Source organism: Oreochromis aureus, linkage group 18, assembly GCF_013358895.1.
Source record: "Oreochromis aureus strain Israel breed Guangdong linkage group 18, ZZ_aureus, whole genome shotgun sequence".
Classification (NCBI taxonomy): Eukaryota; Metazoa; Chordata; class Actinopteri; order Cichliformes; family Cichlidae; genus Oreochromis; species Oreochromis aureus.
This window is the reverse complement of record NC_052959.1, coordinates 217,501-236,333: the sequence shown is the minus strand read 5'-3', so window position 1 is coordinate 236,333 and position 18,833 is coordinate 217,501. Positions and strand designations below refer to the sequence as shown.

The 18,833-nt window shown below is 43.3% G+C and overlaps 1 protein-coding gene across 1 annotated transcript in view; it reads right to left on the bottom strand.

Moving 5' to 3' along the window:
- The window catches only part of LOC116326030 (2-lysophosphatidate phosphatase PLPPR4-like), a 63,946-nt gene that overhangs the window by 8,186 nt on the left and 36,927 nt on the right, over window positions 1-18,833 (bottom strand). Inside the window, exons 4-10 of the mRNA XM_039602332.1 lie at window positions 16,078-16,273; window positions 15,264-15,321; window positions 14,923-15,096; window positions 7,348-7,483; window positions 5,504-5,732; window positions 1,789-2,404; window positions 332-488 (exon numbers count right to left, since the gene is read on the bottom strand). Coding sequence (XP_039458266.1) covers window positions 332-488; window positions 1,789-2,404; window positions 5,504-5,732; window positions 7,348-7,483; window positions 14,923-15,096; window positions 15,264-15,321; window positions 16,078-16,273 — 1,566 coding nt within the window. The remainder of the gene's footprint in view (window positions 1-331; window positions 489-1,788; window positions 2,405-5,503; window positions 5,733-7,347; window positions 7,484-14,922; window positions 15,097-15,263; window positions 15,322-16,077; window positions 16,274-18,833) is intronic.

Genomic DNA, 18,833 nt, shown 5'->3' with positions numbered 1-18,833 from the left:
TAACACATGTGGCCGTACAACACAGTGCCTTTGGGCAGAGCACATTCTGCATGTGTACAACAGACTGGCTCAAGATTAAACCGGCACAGAGCCGTCAACCATCAAAAACTGTCCAAACTACACACAGCGTCTCCAAACTAGGAGCTGGGGAGGTTAAAGGAAGCGGGAAAAGGTGTTTAAACCTGCTGCTGGGATCAAAATCCAAATGAGTTTACATTAAAAATGTCTCAGTTTCATATGTTGCCTTGTACTGTTTTCAATTAAAAGTAGGCTTTGGATGATTTATGAGTTATCCTGTTCCAGTGATGAGCAGTCGGCTAAATCTACAGACCTCCTCCTCCCATGGCTCCAGTGGTGGAAGCGGGTGGAGATGGATCCTGGTCTGTCAGGGCTCGGTACCGAATGGATCCGGTGCAACTGACAGTGCTGCCACCGTCCTCTGACCGAGGAGAGTGAAGCAGACCCTGTTGTTTAGATAAGGCTATGACCTGGAAAATAAGAGACAGGCAGGATAATGTGAACCATTCCACAACTGGAAAACAGATGACTGTTTTTGGGTCTAAGAAGCACGACTGTGTCAGCTTCTCAGCAGGCTATAACCTCAGCTCTCGTGATGTAACACTCCAGGACTGTAATAAAGCACTGTTACAGTTACTTTTTTATTTTTACAACATGGGCATTTAAACCAATGAGGAATCCATGTGACAACTTTACAAACTGAAGCTTTTTATTTTCCTGCAACACAACAATAATCACTATTAACATTCAACAGTCCCAGTTATCTGCTTTTAATCAGATATGTTTATAAAACAACTCAAGACTGTGTGTGCATGCTGAGTGTGAATATGTGGAGTGTGAATACCTTTTGTTTAATTTTGTATTTGTTGTTTGATTGAGTGACAGATAAATACGGTTATAGTAGAAAAAGAAGCCAGTTCCTAGTTGTTTCCCTCCTCACTATTTGGGTTTTTATTTATTTAAATCAAATGTTTTTGTTTTTTCTGAACACGGGCTGCTGCCGTTCCTTCTGTTCAAAGTTTGAGTAACTCAATCGCTGCATTTGGGCACGCTCTGAGGAGGGCGCCGTTAAAACAGCACTATTATATTTTCTGTTGACTGCTTCTCTTGGCTTGTACCAACATTATTAGCAAACTTACTCATGGACAAATAAATAAATAAATCGCTCTTGTAAAAACCGATCGGTGAAAGGCTCAGCCTGTCGTCGATATATTCGTCCAGTCGCCCAACCTGAGTAAAGACCTTACACTACAGAGAAAAACACGATTCCCCTTGGAGCAAGTACACGGTGAAAAGGTGACTGACTCTCTGTCCTCTCTACAGAGAAGCTCTGTGTGCCTCTAGACAGAGCACTCTGAGTAACTGACATGGGAAAAATAAGTGTGTCAATAATGCAGGACTGGGGGCTGGTCCAGGGAACCCCGGACATCTTCTGCAGAAGACTGTAACAGACAAACGTTCCCCTGTCACTGTTCTGCTTGTGGTCTGAGGAGGAAGCACACACTATATCCTGCCAGGCAACATCAACTGAAGCCTGGATAGACGTATATTACAAGGAAAGGACGCATTAAGAGCTGTCAGTCAACAGCAACCATACTGCTGTTCAAATGAGTCCCTGTGGATTCCTGTCTTCAGTAGGAAGGCATCTGTGGTGCTTGTGATCTCCTGGACTAATGCAGCTCTACCCTGTAGGCTACCCTGCTACACGTCACTGTCCTGGGTCAGATTCATGACTGACGTTTAAAGAAAGAAGTCAAAGAAGTTACAAACCTGCATGAGACGTGGCTGTCCTCCAGCACTGAGAGGCCTGCAAGGGATGGTGGTCTTCTCCGTCACTCTCAGCCACTTTTCTCTCACTGACCCACCCCCGTCCATGATGCTGTCCTCGGATTCACTCTCCTGATCCTTGCTGGTGGGATTTTCCTCTTCGGGGATATGAACTAGCTGAGAGGATCCAGGTCGGGACTGGATAGATACTCTGGCCCCGCCCGCCACTGCAGTGCTCCCATTATGGGACAGATGATTATGATTGGCCATAGGAACAGAGCTAGCTGCTAGTTTCATGTACTGAACTGGGATGTGCGCCCCAGCACGTAGCTCAGCTTCCTGGCCTGTGGCTATAGGCAGGTGGGCTCCACCGCGGAGCTCCACCTCCAGACCCATGGCAGACGGTTCAGAGGAGCAGCGCAGCTCCATGTTCCTCTGAGGAGATGAAGAGGAGACTGGCCTTATACCGTCCATCACCTGCAGAGACAGCTTCCTGTTGTCATTCTTGTTCTTCCATTGGCTGAGCAGCTGTTTGGACCGGGTTGAGTCCATCGAGGCGTGGATGGAAGCGTGACGCCGTGGAATACGACCTTCCTCCAGCGAGGAACCTCCGTGGGATCTGAAAAGAAAGATAAAGACACTATGAGAAGAAAGAAAAGAGTGACAGCACTGAGCTCATGATCTTCTTTGCTTGATCTTCACAAATGTCTAATTGATTTTGGTAAATATAATTCTTCTGTCAAATTCATAAACTGAAAGCACAAATGACCAGTTAGTGTTCTGGTAGAGCAGCCTTCTGTTATCTTTGTCCCCATAAACATATCTAAACATGTTATAGCGTTGTTTAAAGTCTGGTCATTTCTATTATAACACAGCATCATAATTTAATTTGAACTTGAAAAACAACCCCTCCCCAAAATTCAGTACTGTTTGGACACTCAGAGGACAGAAACCTGGGGACTGGCATTCATGTCCAACCGCAGCCCCAGTCTCCCCAGTAGGGCAATGTACTGGATGCTGAGGTTACTGGTTCCACTGTATCTGACAGAACATCCAGAGAGGAGAACACCAGTGTGAGCCACATAACAGGGAACACTAGCTCTGTTTCTGTGACTCAGTATTTCTCAGTACTGCGTTTTGACTGACTTTTTGCTGTTCTGAGGTCAGTAGGAAAAAAATAGCAGTCATGAAGAATCAAATGATTTTTTGTTGTGCAGCAAGCTGTCTTAAAGTTTTACCATCAAAAAAAGAGCAGAGCACAAAATTGTTCTGTGACTGCTTTTTGCCCAGAGTACAGAATGGCAGCTGAAGTATACACAACACACAACAAGCCTGTGTAGAAATGTAAGGAAAGTTCAGATTTTTGTCTAAATATAGGGAGTAAAAGTAATGTTTTCAGAAAAATAAATACTTGAGTACATATACCTGACAATTCTACTTAAGTACGGCAACAAAGTATATGTACTTTGTTATTTTCCACCTCTACTCAGGTGCTGCTGTGGACTGTTCTGCTAACACTGTTGGGTTTGAGTCTGTCTCCCTCTCTCTCCCCGTCCATCTACACTGTCTCTGTCCAATAAAGGCTAAAAGGCCAAAACAAACAGTCTGGTTGAGGGTTCTTGTGTTTAGGTTTTCTTTTTGTGTTTTTTTCCTGGCCTGTAAGATGCTTCACATTGTTTGAGCCGTCTTAAAACATCCTGTGCCTCAGGGGATCCTTGTTTTTACAAATACAAACATTAGATTCTATTTTTTGTTTGTTCTTGTTACTTTGGGGACGTCATCTATTAGTAAGTTACTCAAATACTTGTTTGTACATCTAGAGAAATAAAGTGAAACAGCTACACCGCTCCATCAGAGAGTCTTTTGTATCATCGTCCCTGCTCCACAGTGGTTATGTCCAAGTAGTTTCCAAACGAGTTGTTCTCAGTTGCACCCACACAAACTGTCAGGCTCCTTCTTCACATCAACAGACAATTTTGTCACCTCTTAAATCACTTTGCTCTTTCTCTCTTTGCAGACTGGCTGTGGTAACAAAGGCACTCAAGGCCAACTGTGGAAATTAAAGAAAAAATAATATACAAATGTATTTCCAAACTTCCAATAATATTCCAACTACATGCATTCGCACAATAACAAACAAAAACAATAAGTGTACACACACACACGTATATATGTGTACTGCATACTGTATTTTAAGTCTCAGTGTGTATTCAGTGGTGGCGGACTCTGTGAGCTAAGACTGCTTAATAAAGACATCGGCTGAAAGAACTGTTCAATCATCTGCACATAAAACACATAAAACTTTGTCCTCCTCTTCTCTTATAAACACAACAAGAACTTGCTGTTTTACTCCTACAAACATAATCCAGTCTGTTCATATGCTCAGTGAATGCCAATGACTGCACTGCAGCAGTTCTGTTATTCTACGGCCAACGGCGTCCCTGCAGAGGTCCCGCTCCATCACAGCTAACCTGTTAACAGCCACCGCCAACGCTAAATCCAGAACAGGCAAAGAGTAATGCCAGCATTAAACTCGCATTAAATTTTTTACTTACATTTTCCATTCTGTTCACCTATTTCTAGATTCAGTGTTAACCGGATGAACCACTTGATATTTGGGTTTTTCACATCTACAGACCAGACAGATCTCTCTGAACACATCTCTAGCTGCAGTGCATGAACTGAAAAACAGTTCACAGAAAAACAGGTTATTAATTACTGATATACGAGGGCTGAATACAAAGAACTGATATCACAGTGCTCCCATGTAGTTCTTCCCAAAATCTCCCACTGTTTGGTTGGGAAAAACGATGATCTTCCAGGTGGCCTACCGAGATCATTAAACATTATATGATACTCTATCTTCAAAATGTAAAGCAGCATTAAACATGTGCAGAGTTTATTAGAAAGTTAATATAAATCCTGTTGCCAGAATAAATGGCCTACATTAAGTCATGAAAGCTTTACACTCTCCATTTTTCCTCTGAAGATTCAGGACCTGGAAAAATGTTGCCATTCTCTGAGTATCAGAGTCGTTGAACTTTAAATGGATCCAAACACAAGTATTAAAAACCTCCAACTGGCACATTATTGTATTAAGGAGGGAAGATTCAAAAATACTGGTGACCACCGGTGCTTCCCTCAGCCTTCTAGTCAACATGGTATCGATTTGAAAATGATACGTTTCCTTGTTTTCAAGTTATCACGTTCACAAGAATTCCAGGAAATGTGACCTGTGACGTTGAAGTCAATGCCGCTGAGATTCAAACTTGACCTGATTCTTAGTAAATACACCAATGGTTTCCATTTGAAGCTCCTATGTTGCCTCATTCTCAAGTTATCGCGTTCACAAACGTAGGTGTCCATGACACCCACAACCCCGAACATTGCCGAGGTGGTGACAATGACCCATCAGCCTCACATATTGCCCATCAACACTTCCTCAACATGAAACTACATCAGGTTTCCCAATCATTGCCATTATTACACGGTTCATAAAGATCCAAAGATCATGGCTTGAGAACTTGCAGAGAGCTTGTCCTGGTCTGCAACTCCTTACTTTCCAGAATCTCTAAAACAGAGGCAGACAATTTTACTTGCTGGAAAAAATTAAAGAAAAAAAATGGTTAAAATAAACATGATAACTTTAAACTAAAAAAATAAAACATTTGATATTCCAAAGTGCAACTATGATTATGGACTCATTAAAAACAGCTACCTTGGCAGTGTGCTGCTGCTGAAGGTCATCATGTTGTCACGGTTGCCTAATGGACTGGACGGAGTTATTACCTCCACTTCAGCACTGGCTCTCTTCAAATTGGTCATAGACGGCTCTCGACAAGAGGCGCTACGCGTTAGGATGGGTCCTGTTTGCTCTGGGACCAAGGGGTGGGAAGACGTCCTTGTAATAATAGGTTCTGGTTGGCTGGGACCCAGTGTGTGGTGGCCTATCAGAAGACAACAAAGCCAAGGCAAACATTAATAACAGGTTAGAATCACACACTAGAAAAGAGTCTCTAAGGTGAAGCCACAGAAGTGTCAGTGTGTAATAGCCAGCAGGAGGTAGCTCCTCTGTTTCAGAAACACCTCTATGGGAAACAAACACCGGCTCTCAGGGTTTGTGACCACATTAAACACTTTCATGTCAAGGTTATGGTCTCATTCGCCGGTTTCAGGTCATGCTGAAAACAACATGATGTTCAGTGTGTGAGATACGATTCCCTTTAGAGCAGGTGAAACCAGTCTATGCTTATTGGGTCTCTGACTTTTCATTCACAAATCACGAGCCAATGATTGTTGAGTGTCTCACATTCTCAAAGTTCGATACGACATCTGGTTTAAAAATAGCTAAGATCATGAAAATGTTCTTAGCTTCACAAGTGCACCTAACCAACCAACAGGTGACATGACAGTGTTCAGGTAAGTATTTTATAGACAGTGAATGAAGTTGAGCTCAAGTGCAATCATAACAGATCAGCTGATCTCAATGCCAGCCCACATCAGCTGATAGTGGGCTGGGCGTGGCCACAGTTGCTGCACATTTCCCAATCCACCTCCACCCACAATGCTTTATTTCATATTTGTAATAGACCAAGGCTGCTGGGGGCTTCCCATGATGCACTGAGTATTTCTTCTTCACTCACTATCTGCTTTTACATAACTCTGCATTTCATCCTTACTTATTCATCTCTGGCTCTCTTCCAAAGTGTGTATTTAATCCTGTCTCCCTCCCATCACACCCAGCAGGCCGCCCCTCCCTGAAACTGGTTCTACTGGACGTTTCTTCCTGTTAAAAAGGAGTTTTTCCTTCCCACTGTCGCCAACTGCTTGCTCAAAAGTGGTAATTTAATTGTCTTGTTGTAGGGTCTACCTTACAATGTAAAGCGTCCTGAGGCGACTGTTGTTGTGACTTGAACTGAATTGAAATGATACCACTAAATATGAATTAGTGCAGTCGGTAACTACAGCAGTCCTTTCTGATTAGGAGCTCACTTACATTAGCCAGTCTTCATTATAAATGGCAGCACTCCAGATTCATATTTCATGAATTATAAAAAAAAAAGATGAATATTTAAATTTGGAGGAGTCGACTGACTACAGTGGTCTTGAGAATACTACTTGACAACAACAGTTGTATCAAGAGACCTTTCAGCTGATCAACTTTATGAATACTGTGACATTTAAACATCATATTACCCACTTAATAAAATCTGACATTTAAGATTTTGACAAAGAGCAGTACTTTCATGCTCGCTGGATATACAGAACTCTTTTGCCTATAATTATTAATCACAGCAAAATAACGAAGAAAATTTATCTCAATCAAGCAAAAATGCCAAAGATTTTCAACTTCTAGCTTCTTGAAAGTCATACTGTGAGCTTTTCCATGAGTTATGAGTATTTTCACACTGAGTTAAGGCCCAGGATCACACTTGTTAGGACTGGGCTGAACCCCGAGAACTCCTCAGATCAAAAACAGTTGTTAAGAACATTCTTTCTGGAAACAATGTTACTAATCGACATGTCAGGATGATGTAACCTGTAATTTACAGGTGGCTTTACCTTGATGGCTGTTGCCAATTGCTGACTGGCTGACATTGGGCAAGGAGGAGAGGGGTGGCTCTCTCAGTATGGGGGCAGGTTGTCTACTCCTGGAGCAATCTTCACTAGGCTGGAAATTCCCCACGGCGTACACACCCTGCATCCAAACACACTGACAGTAATGAGAAGCATGTAGCTAACACAGAACCTTTTCAATATTGAACCAACGAGATTTTCAGTCTGTATGTTTTAGACTAGAAAATAGCAACATCAAAAACAAGATTAAGGTAAAAGTGCTGTTTCTGTAACTAAGTTATTGCTGGAAGATAACGTGTATTTTTACTATTTTGGGGAATGCACTGACATGTGAATATTATCACCTGTTACTGACATGTATTTATCTTTTGTGTCACATCAATTTTGTAGCAAAACTCTTTAGACTGAGGAAAAGATTCTTCTCGCTGATGCCATCAATAGGTTTAAATACCAAGGGCTCTGTGATCATCTCAAGTTCAAAGACACTTTGATGCCATTACACACCGAACTTGTGAAATATTTTGTGTGTTAAAAATATTCTTCTGATTCACTTAATCTTAATGCAGCTGTTCAGACCGAAAAATCTGTGGGACGGATTTGCGGCATTTTATTTTTCAAACACTGGTTATGATAAAGGCTGACCAGAGTTTGTTTTTGACTTTCCTCAGTCTCTTTAGTAATATGTGGATGGACAGGCATCCAGGGTTTCTCTGGCTCATCTGGTGGTTGTTTGGCATGTTTATGGAGCTGTTGTTTTCTCAGAGGCAACAAGTCTGTTCCAAGAGCCTTCTGACTAAATCCTCTGACATCCTTTGTTACCTTCATTCTGTGAAGGTTGCATGGCTGTTTCTGCCAAGAGCTCCGAGAAGAACAACGCTGGATTCCTGCCACTTTCACCAGTCTGACGCACCAGCGTTCCCCTCTATGCAGAGCAACTTACCTGGATGTCTCAGTGTCACCAGCCTGCCTCAGTTTGCCTACTTACCAGCCTACTAACCTGTTCACTTGCTCAGCCAGCTGTCTGCTGTAAAAAAATGTGACAGGTAGGATTTATTGATTCACTCGATAACTCCACTTGTTAACTTGACAATTTAAAATGCTGTCAAATTTTCCCTCTCCCCTCTGATCCCTCATGTGCTACCAGCCTAGAAGTACTTTCCTGTCTTCAAATTGCACTGTAAATAAACTTCATCACTGCATTGTGATGAAGTTTATTTACACCAATACTGAATATACAAATAGTAAAATAATACCATTTTACATCAGACCCATAACTGGACTCTGGTCAGGATCAATTGGCTCTCTGAAATGATTTCTCTGGCTCTTCAAATGTGGTCACAACTCTGTCAACAACAGCTCAAAATCCCCCAAATGCTCACAGAGAAGTTCAAAGCGTATGACTCTTACTCTGGCAAAACACAAAATGTATCAGATCAGTGTGTACATTTTAGACAGCTGAGCAAAGAGCAGAACACTACAAAAATCACTGCTGGTGATGTGGACTGCACCACCAGGCTGACCAGTGCCAGTGAAAAGTCTTGTGTAAAATGTAAAATGGGCTTGGTGTAGCCAAACACTCTTAAACTGTGCAGGCACTTCAGTGCACTTGAAACCATTTATGAACGCTCAGCCACTCCTTCTGATAGGCTGATATGTCCTGACAACAGCTATCGGACTTGACCATCTCAGCCAACCTAGGGGGCCAGCAGCAGTGAAAACCATGCTTGGCTACACATTGCGAGTCAAGTCATGTTAACAGTGCAGCCACAAACAGCAGTGACCACCATCTCCTCAGCAGCAGTGCTTTGGTAATTAAACAATCTGTCATATCAAAACAAGAAGCTAGTGACTAGGCCATGGAAGGATCATTAACCTGCTGGAGGCAAACAGCTAGAGTGGAAGTAGCATCAGTATGCAGATTTGCCACTTAACTACTACGTGCAAGTAACACGCCCACACTCATTTCACTGCCTGAAGCAGTCCTTCCCAGCTTGTGCGGTATAGAGCCTCGGCAGAGATCTAGAAAAGACTCAGGCTTACCAAGCTGAGACTGAGAAGCTAGGGAAGGCAGGCGATTTCATTAGAGTGAGTAAAGGTTAGACCCTCCAGTCTTGATTCATTCTTCATCATATGGTGATTCATAATTAGACAACTCAAGATGTGTTCAGCTGTTCATTCACATACAAAGGCTAAAACCTGGATGAACTGCCAGACCCAACCTCAGTGCATCTCTCCTGGGTTCCTCCTGACGTTCAGGCAGCATTTTGTTGCTGTGAGGAATATTGGGAATATCCCACCAGGTGAGATTGCTACCTGAAGACCAGCCACTATTATACTTTCTCTGGTGTGATATGAGAAGAATTCCTAACCTATGGTGTACGAGTGGCTGTTTGTCACTAAGTGTTCCCCATGTTATGCCACAGATGCTCTTCCGAGGAATGGGCTAGGAATGAGCCATCAGGGAGATGATAATTGTGAGTCCTTCAAGAAGTACTTTGAATGTGAATATAGAGGCCAATGATGTCATCAACAAACTTAGGGAACTATTAATGGAGGGAGACTCTGAGCTATGTCAGTAGGACCCCAACGATTGGTTGACATAATCAAAGATGTCAGCTAGAAAAAGTGTGGAATGTGGAATTTTGATGTGTCATATTCTAAAACCACATGGTGAGGCTTTTTGGAGCCTCCTTTAATCAAGCTGTTAAGACTGCTGACAGTCTTTGGTTCCATGGCCAATCTGTAGCTGCCACCGAGCCATTGGACGGTTTACTCTATTATACAAAATGAGGGCATCACGGATGAGCAAAGAAGGTCCACATCCTGGCTAGTTGCAGCAGTAACTGCCCCTTTATATACCCTACCTGATGCTCAGCAGATTAACACCTTCAATGAACTACCTTCACGGGGTGGCTCCGAACACTGAAGAGACCTCAACAGTGGACGAATTCTGGGAATCAGAGGTGAGCATCTTGCAGTCTGCTCAATGAGACAGTTTTCCTGAAGAAATTGAGTGCAGGTGGGAGAACAGGTGGGAATCGGGTCCCTTAATCGAACTGCTTGATGGCCTTGGACCCACAGTATGATGAATCACTTCAGCTGATACGGGTGGGTGGTTGCCTATGGCACTGTCAAAGTCTGGAGGATGATGTGATTTCCCCTGTAATCCTTGACCCGAGATGTGGTGGCAAAGCTGTTAATCAGACACGTAGACTTTAACGTGAAACACCCTGGTGCAGAGGGCCTCTTTGCTGAACTGAGGACAAAGCTTTGGATCATTTGTGGCTGTGAGGCTGCCAGAAGAGAACAGCACCGGGGTGGCTGTAGCTCAGGTGGTAGAGCAGGTCACCTACTGATCGGAAGGTTGGTGGTTCGATTCCTGGCTTCCCCTAGTCTGCATGCCGAATATCCTTGGGCAAGATACTAACCCCAAATTGCTCTCCGATGCATCCATCGGAATGTGAATGTTAGCTAAAAGAAGCACTTAGACAAATGTGCTTGTGCAAATGGGTGTGAATGGGTGAATGCATAAGTTATGTAAAGCGCTTTGAGTGCTCAGAAGAGTAGAAAAGCGCTATATAAGAACCAGTCCATTTACCACTCTTGTTCTGATTGCCAAAGATGGAGAGCCCAGCCAATCAGCCCCAAGACCCTGTATCCTGCTCAGCTCAGACTTCATAAACCAGCCTTTATATCTCAGCAGAAATGTATTGTTTTGGACACTACAGGTTAAAGTTGGCGTGAAAAACATTGAGGTCTGCTATTCAAATTTAGGAGGTGGTGACAGGAAGTTACAAGAAACTTTCAAAGCCCTCAATCCTTCCCCACAGACTTAGCTGGCGGAGCAGCAAATACAATTCCACTGCAACTCACCAGAGCTCCTCAGTTTGGAGGCCCCTCCAAAATCAGTACTTTGAGCACTGCCCTGACTGCAACCCTGGGCTCAGAAGCCATCAGCCAAGAAGTGTTAATATTCCTGGTTGAGATTGAGGGCATTCCTAACATTAAGCTCATTTGACAGACCCAGATCCGGTCACACCCAGTTTGTGGCTGATGGGGCAGTCAGACCCTTCAGACCCTTCGTAGGCAGTATATCATGATTCAGGGCGGTGTAGACATAAACACTGACGGGTCTGTCAAGTGCTGTCTGACCGCTTCTGGACAGGGTTTCTGCATCACAATCTGGCGGCCCTGCAAACTTGGTTTAAGTGGCAGTGAGATACAGCTTCTCTTCAACTGGATAATGTCATGATTGTTGATTCTCAATTAACCAGAGCTTCATGGCCTGTTGGAAAGATAAGCAAGGTGTTTCCTGAAGCCTTTTTCGCACTGCAGTGGTTAAAGTGGGGGACTGTACCTATGTTGGATGAGTGTCATCCAGACTTGGTACTGCAGCAGGTTTTTTGGCAGCTGCTCTGAAGATGTAGCAGGACATGCTATTTGCAGGCCAGGCCACAATAGACAGCGGCAGACTGCACCAAATGCAATTCAATCAGTTATAATTATGGTGTTCCACAGGGTTCAGTGCTAGGACCAATTCTATTTACATTATACATGCTTCCCTTAGGCAGCATCATTAGAAGACATAGCATAAATTTTCACTGCTATGCAGATGACACGCAGCTCTATCTATCCATGAAGCCAGGTAACACACACCAATTAGTTAAACTGCAGGAATGTCTTAAAGACATAAAGACCTGGATGGCCGCTAACTTTCTGCTTCTTAATTCAGATCAAACTGAGGTTATTGTACTCGGCCCTGAAAATCTTAGAAATATGGTATCTAAGCAGATTCTTACTCTGGATGGCATTACCTTGGCCTCCAGTAACACTGTGAGGAACCTTGGAGTCATTTTTGACCAGGACATGTCCTTCAATGCACATATTAAACAAATATGTAAGACTGCTTTCTTCCATTTGTGCAACATCTCTAAAATTAGAAATATCCTGTCTCAGAGTGATGCTGAAAAACTAGTTCATGCATTCATTACTTCCAGGCTGGACTACTGTAATTCTTTATTATCAGGATGTCCTAAAACTCCCTGAAAAGCCTTCAGCTGATCCAAAATGCTGCAGCAAGAGTCCTGACAGGGACTAGAAAGAGAGAGCAGATTTCTCCTGTTTTGGCTTCCTTCATTGGCTTCCTGTTAAATCCAGAATTGAATTCAAAATCCTGCTCCTCACATACAAGGTCTTAAATAATCAGGCCCCATCTTATCTTAATGACCTTGTAGTACCATATCACCCTATTAGAGCACTTCGCTCTCACACTGCAGGCCTACTTGTTGTTCCTAGAGTATTTAAAAGTAGAATGGGAGGCAGAGCCTTCAGTTTTCAGGCCCCTCTTCTGTGGAACCAGCTTCCAGTTTGGATTCAGGAGACAGACACTATCTCTACTTTCAAGATTAGGCTTCAAACTTTCCTTTTTGCTAAAGCATATAGTTAGGGCTGGACCAGGTGACCCTGAATCCTCCCTTAGTTATGCTGCAATAGACATAGGCTGCCGGGGATTCCCATGATGCACTGAGTTTTTCCTTTCCAGTCACCTTTCTCACTCACTATGTGTTAACAGACCTCTCTGCATCGAATCATATCTGTTATTAATCTCTGTCTCTCTTCCACAGCATGTCTTTATCCTGTCTTCCTTCTCTCACCCCAACCGGTCAACAGATGGCCCCGCCCTCCCTGAGCCTGGTTCTGCCGGAGGTTTCTTCCTGTTAAAGGGAGTTTTTCCTTCCCACTGTCGCCAAAGTGCTTGCTCATAGGGGTCATATGATTGTTGGGTTTTTCTCTGTATTTATTATTGTGTGATCTACTGTACAATATAAAGCGCCTTGAGGTGACTTTTGTTGTGATTTGGCGCTATATAAATAAAATTGAATTGAATTGAATTGAATTATAAGCAATAAAGCAATATGCTGCCAGTCTATCCTGTTTTGTGTTTGATCCGATTCCCAGTTGATTTACTCACTGTGTCCATGTATTATATCATTTAACCCTGGTTTTTCCATAAAGACAATACTCGCTCTTGCTCCACACTGGCCAACTGACTGCAACTGGTCACAGACCTGGTTCTTGTCATTGAAGCAACCATTTCAAAGGCAATGATATCGCAGGTTCACTGCACATGGTTGTAATCATTTTGGCCATGCCAAAGTCCCCACCCACTGTTTTCCCTGGTGTGACTGTAGCAGATTTAAAAAAAGCTAAAGATGCTAGTTGTGGACATGTGAACAATTGGTGGAGCTTAGTTTCAGAAGCTGTCCTTTGCACATATATGGTACAGGAAGAACTTGTATGGGAGGGGGTTTCACAATAAAAGGTACCAGGTTGTGCTTTTGGCATCTTGGTCATGTGTCCACTTGACCAGTTATTTCTACTCATCCCATTAATTGTTGAAGTATGTAGCTATGCAATGCATTCTGGAAACTTCTGTTCCTGTGCTTCTGTTACAGTTTTATAATTTGGTGGTGTGAATGATTTATACCTGTAACTGCCACAGGAGTCTGCTGACAAGAGAAAAAATAAATAAAAACCGGCAGTCTGGATGATGGAATTTCTACTGTGGCACGTCTACTTTTATTTAAGAGCAGAATATGAATTTGCTTTATAATCAGTGCCAATTTCCAGTACATCACATATCTCTCCACACCGATCTCTTATCACAGCAAAGAAAGCACCCAGCCAACACTGTGACACACAGCTTTACATGTTGTTGAAAACATTCTGCTAGAGTGGAAGACCTGGAATAAAAAACATTGCTGGAAAAGTATTTATTTGTGTGCTATCAACTCATCCCCACCCTTTCCTGCTAACCAGAACCAGTGCAGCAGCCAAACAACCGGATGCTTCAGCCTCAATTAGTTTTTTCTTTTTATTCTGCTCTAAAGATTTCTAAAACAGTCCAGAGTCCAGACTGCAGCGAGCCTACAAAGAGAACAAACAAGTGACAAGTAAAAAATAAAAAGTTAATCACAGTGATGCTTTTCCCATAAAACACTGAACCTCGGCAAACTAAATACGTTTACTTAAAATGGAGAATCTGTATCATCTGATGGCGGAGAGTTGATCTGCAGCAAAACCTCAAAGATTCTTCTTGCACAAAAGTGTAGGCAGTGTGTGTGTGTGTGTGTGTGTGTGTGTGTGTGTGTGTGTGTCTGAGTGTTTGCGGGCTGCAGGATGATGGTGTGTGGGTGCAAGCATCCAACAGTTTCTGCACTACAGTTGAGCAGAAAGATTTCTTTTCAGCCCCTGAAGCTGTTTGGAGCCACATGTCCTAAAGCAGCTATATTACCTTGAAATGATCTTCATCAACCATAAAACTAAAAATCTAGAAAGAAAAACAATCTGACTCTATATGGTTTATATCACTGTAACTGCTGGCAGCCTTGGCAATTAAACTCACAAGCAAAATGTTATTTTTTCAGTCAGGTAATGTTTTTATTTTTGTCCTCTGAAGCTGGTGTGAGACGACTACTATAACATACTGTTATTTCATATGTTACGCTTTCAAACATTGCTTTCATGTTTCATCATGATGTATGTAACTGTAACTTTTACCAGGTAAACAGCAATGGCAGCTCCCAGCACCCACCCACAGTATACATCAACGGGGTGGTTTCTAAACTGGATGATCCTGGTTAACCCAGCCAGGATGGCCAGCATGACGAAGGAGAACACCAGGAGAGGCTTCAGCAGCTTGGCTGAGTCAGTCAACACCGTGTTGAAGTACATCTGAAATACACAATTTCACGTTAACAAATGTTTGTTTAACAGGCCTCACTCAAACCTGCTATTAATGTGTATTAAGTACACGTGTGACTGCAACAAGCCATAACTGTTAGAACAGGACTGCGGTCAGACTGTTGTTCTTCATATGTGTAAACGCAGTAACCACTTACTGAGATGTAGACAGCAGCAAAGGCAGCCAGAGTAGCATGCTGGGAGGGGAAAGATTTCCTATAAAGCAGAGTGGCAGAGTGTTCTTGATGTTAATTATCATGTTCAGACAGCTGAGAACAATGCTGAATATTCATGTGCAACAGAAAAATGACTTTCAAAGAAACTTGGATGTGTGACGTGTGCATGCTGACAAATCTGCCCGAGCAGGTGTTCAATAAGGAGGAAGGATAACCAGAAGGGCAACGGCTCAACCTGGCTTTTAATATCTGCTCTTGGTAAAATGCAGCTTCTTAGCTAAAGCTTGATCTGTTGTCCTTAATATACCAAGTATGACACAGTATTATCCAGAGTATTGTTCAGTAAAATTATTAAATGGGTCGCACTTAGTAGGTCTGTTTAATCTGTTTACAGATTTGCATAAAGGTTGCCTTTAATAATTATATTTTCACAACAGAAAGAACATTTTAATAATCTGAAGGAAATGGTGTTTGGAAAAAGATGCTCGAGATGACTGACGATGGCTTCTACACTCCAGATAAGTTTCAGTGACGTTGCTCAGCAGTTTGACGTGTATGGGTGCAGACAACAGTCTGTTACGTTTAACGTAAAACATACAGCTGAAGCGTCCACAGAGTCTGCATTGTGGCTCTTGTTCAGTGCTTTATTATTAATGAAATCAAAACATTTCTCTCATTCTATAGCTTCTGCTGGCCAATGTGTGTGCTCTTTACAACTTGAGGCCGTACTAGTGTTTTGTGCAAAAACACACCCAAATGCAGCCACTCTCCCACACACAGTATATCAAAGCCTCACCTGCCAGCATTGATGAGCCCTATGTCCTGTCCAGAGCAGATATCCTCTAGGATAAACGCTTCATCACAGGTAGACATGTTAAGGTGAGTCAGGTTAGGTTTGCACACATCCAGCCAATAGGGAGTATGCTGGCCAGTGGATAGCTGAAGAATGTCTGTTATCAGTGCTGTCACACACAGGCCAAAGATATGGACACCTGTAAAAAAAAAAAAAAAGCTTTTACAACAGAGAACACTATACGCATTCATATGATACACCAACATAAAAGTAATAGTCGTATTACATAGCATCGTTATTCAGTGGCTCCTATTAAGTGTTTATCTGCTCCAGACATGACAAGAGAAATTCTGTCCTCGTTCAGAAACTTTATTTACGTGTTGGAGAATTAAAAATGAGCACGTACATGGATCAGAAAACCGTAGTCTGCAAGCACTTATCTGCACCCAATTTCGCAAAAGAGAAGAACCTAACTTAGCTGCTACACAAAGTCTGATTAGTTGAAAAATGACAAAGGGGAAGAGCCGTCGGTTAGACTCGGCGCTCCCTGATTTGTTCTCCTCAAGGTCCTTCCACATGGCAGTGGTCATTAACTTCCGGTCAGGGATCCTGTCCTGTGTGAGAAAACTCCTCCCTTCCTTAGGTGTTACCAGGAATGTTTTATTTTCATGCTGATATTGGCTTTAACTGGCACAATACAGTCTGTGATTCTTGTTGCATACAACATGTTATCACAGCCAAGGCCAAGGAAGCTTCTCTAGTCTGAAATATATATACATACATACATATATATATGTATATGTATATATGTATATGTATATATATATATATATATATATATATATATATATATATATATATGTATATATATATATATATATATATATATATATATATACATATATATATATATATATATACACACACACACACACACATACATACATACATATAGCTTGAGGGTCCTGCGCAGTATCTTAGCTGTTCCCAGGACTGCGCTCTTCTGGACAGAGATCTCCGATGTTGTTCCCGGGATCTGTTGGAGCCACTCGCCTAGCTTGGGAGTCACCGCACCTAGTGCTCCGATTACCACGGGGACCACCGTTACCTTCACCCTCCACATCCTCTCGAGCTCTTCTCTGAGCCCTTGGTATTTCTCCAGCTTCTCGTGTTCCTTCTTCCTGATATTGCTGTCATTCGGAACCGCTATATCGATCACTATGGCCGTCTTCTTCTGCTTGTCTACCACCACTATGTCCGGTTGGTTAGCCACCACCATTTTGTCCGTCTGTATCTGGAAGTCCCACAGGATCTTGGCTCGATCATTCTCCACCACCCTTGGGGGCATCTCCCATTTTGACCTCGGAACGTCCAGGCCATATTCGGCACAGATGTTTCTGTACACTATGCCGGCCACTTGGTTATGGCGTTCCATGTATGCCAGCTGCATACATGCTGCCTGCCTGCTGGCATCTTGCACCCTGCTGTTATGTGCTGGATTGTCTCTGGGGCATCTTTACACAGCCTGCACCTGGGGTCTTGCCTGGTGTGATAGACCCCAGCCTCTATGGATCTTGTGCTCAGAGCTTGTTCTTGTGCTGCCATGATTAGTGCCTCTGTGCTGTCTTTCAGTCCAGCTTTGTCCAGCCACTGGTAGGATTTCTGGATATCAGCCACCTCCTCTATCTGCCGGTGGTACATACCGTGCAGGGGCCTGTCCTTCCATGATGGTTCCTCGTCTCCCTCCTCTTTCTTGGGTTTCTGCTGCCTGAGGTATTCACTGAGCACTCGGTCAGTTGGGGCCATCTTCGTGATGTATTCTTGGATGTTCGTTGTCTCATCCTTGACTGTGGTGCTGACACTCACCAGTCCCCGGCCCCCATCCTTCCGCTTAGCGTACAGCCTCAGGGTGCTGGGCTTGGGGTGAAACCCTCCATGCATGGTAAGGAGCTTTCTTGTCTTGATTTCAGTGGCTTCTATCTCCTCCTTTGGCCAACTTATTATACCAGCTGGGTACCTGATCACGGGCAGGGCGTAGGTGTTGATAGCCCGGATCTTGTTCTTACCGTTCAGCTGACTCCTCAGGACTTGCCTGACCCTCTGCAGGTACTTGGTGGTAGCAGCTTTCCTAGCAGCCTCTTCATGGTTCCCATTCGCCTGCGGGATCCCCAGGTACTTGTAACTGTCCTCTATGTCTGCAATGTTGCCTTCTGGTAGCTCGATCCCCTCAGTTCTGACTACCTTCCCTCTCTTTGTTATCATCCGACTACATTTCTCCAGCCCGAATGACATCCCGATGTCATTGCTGTATATCCTGGTAGTGTGGATCAGTGAATCGATGTCTCGTTCACTCTTGGCATACAGCTTGATGTCATCCATGTACAGGAGGTGGCTGACAACTGCTCCGTTCCGTAGTCGGTATCCGTAGCCAGTCTTGTTAATGAGCTCACTGAGGGGGTTCAGGCCTATGCAGAACAGCAGTGGGGACAGAGCATCTCCTTGGTAGATCCCGCACTTGATGGTGACTTGTGCTATGGGCTTGGAGTTGGCCTCTAGTGTTGTACGCCACATCCCCATTGAGTTCCTGATGAAGGCTCTTAGGGTCCTGTTGATCTTGTACAGTTCTAGGCATTCCAGTATCCAGCTGTGGGGCATTGAGTCATAGGCCTTCTTGTAATCAATCCAGGCAGTGCACAGGTTAGTCAGTCTGGTCTTGCAGTCTCGGCTGACTGTTCTGTCTACCAGTAGCTGGTGTTTTG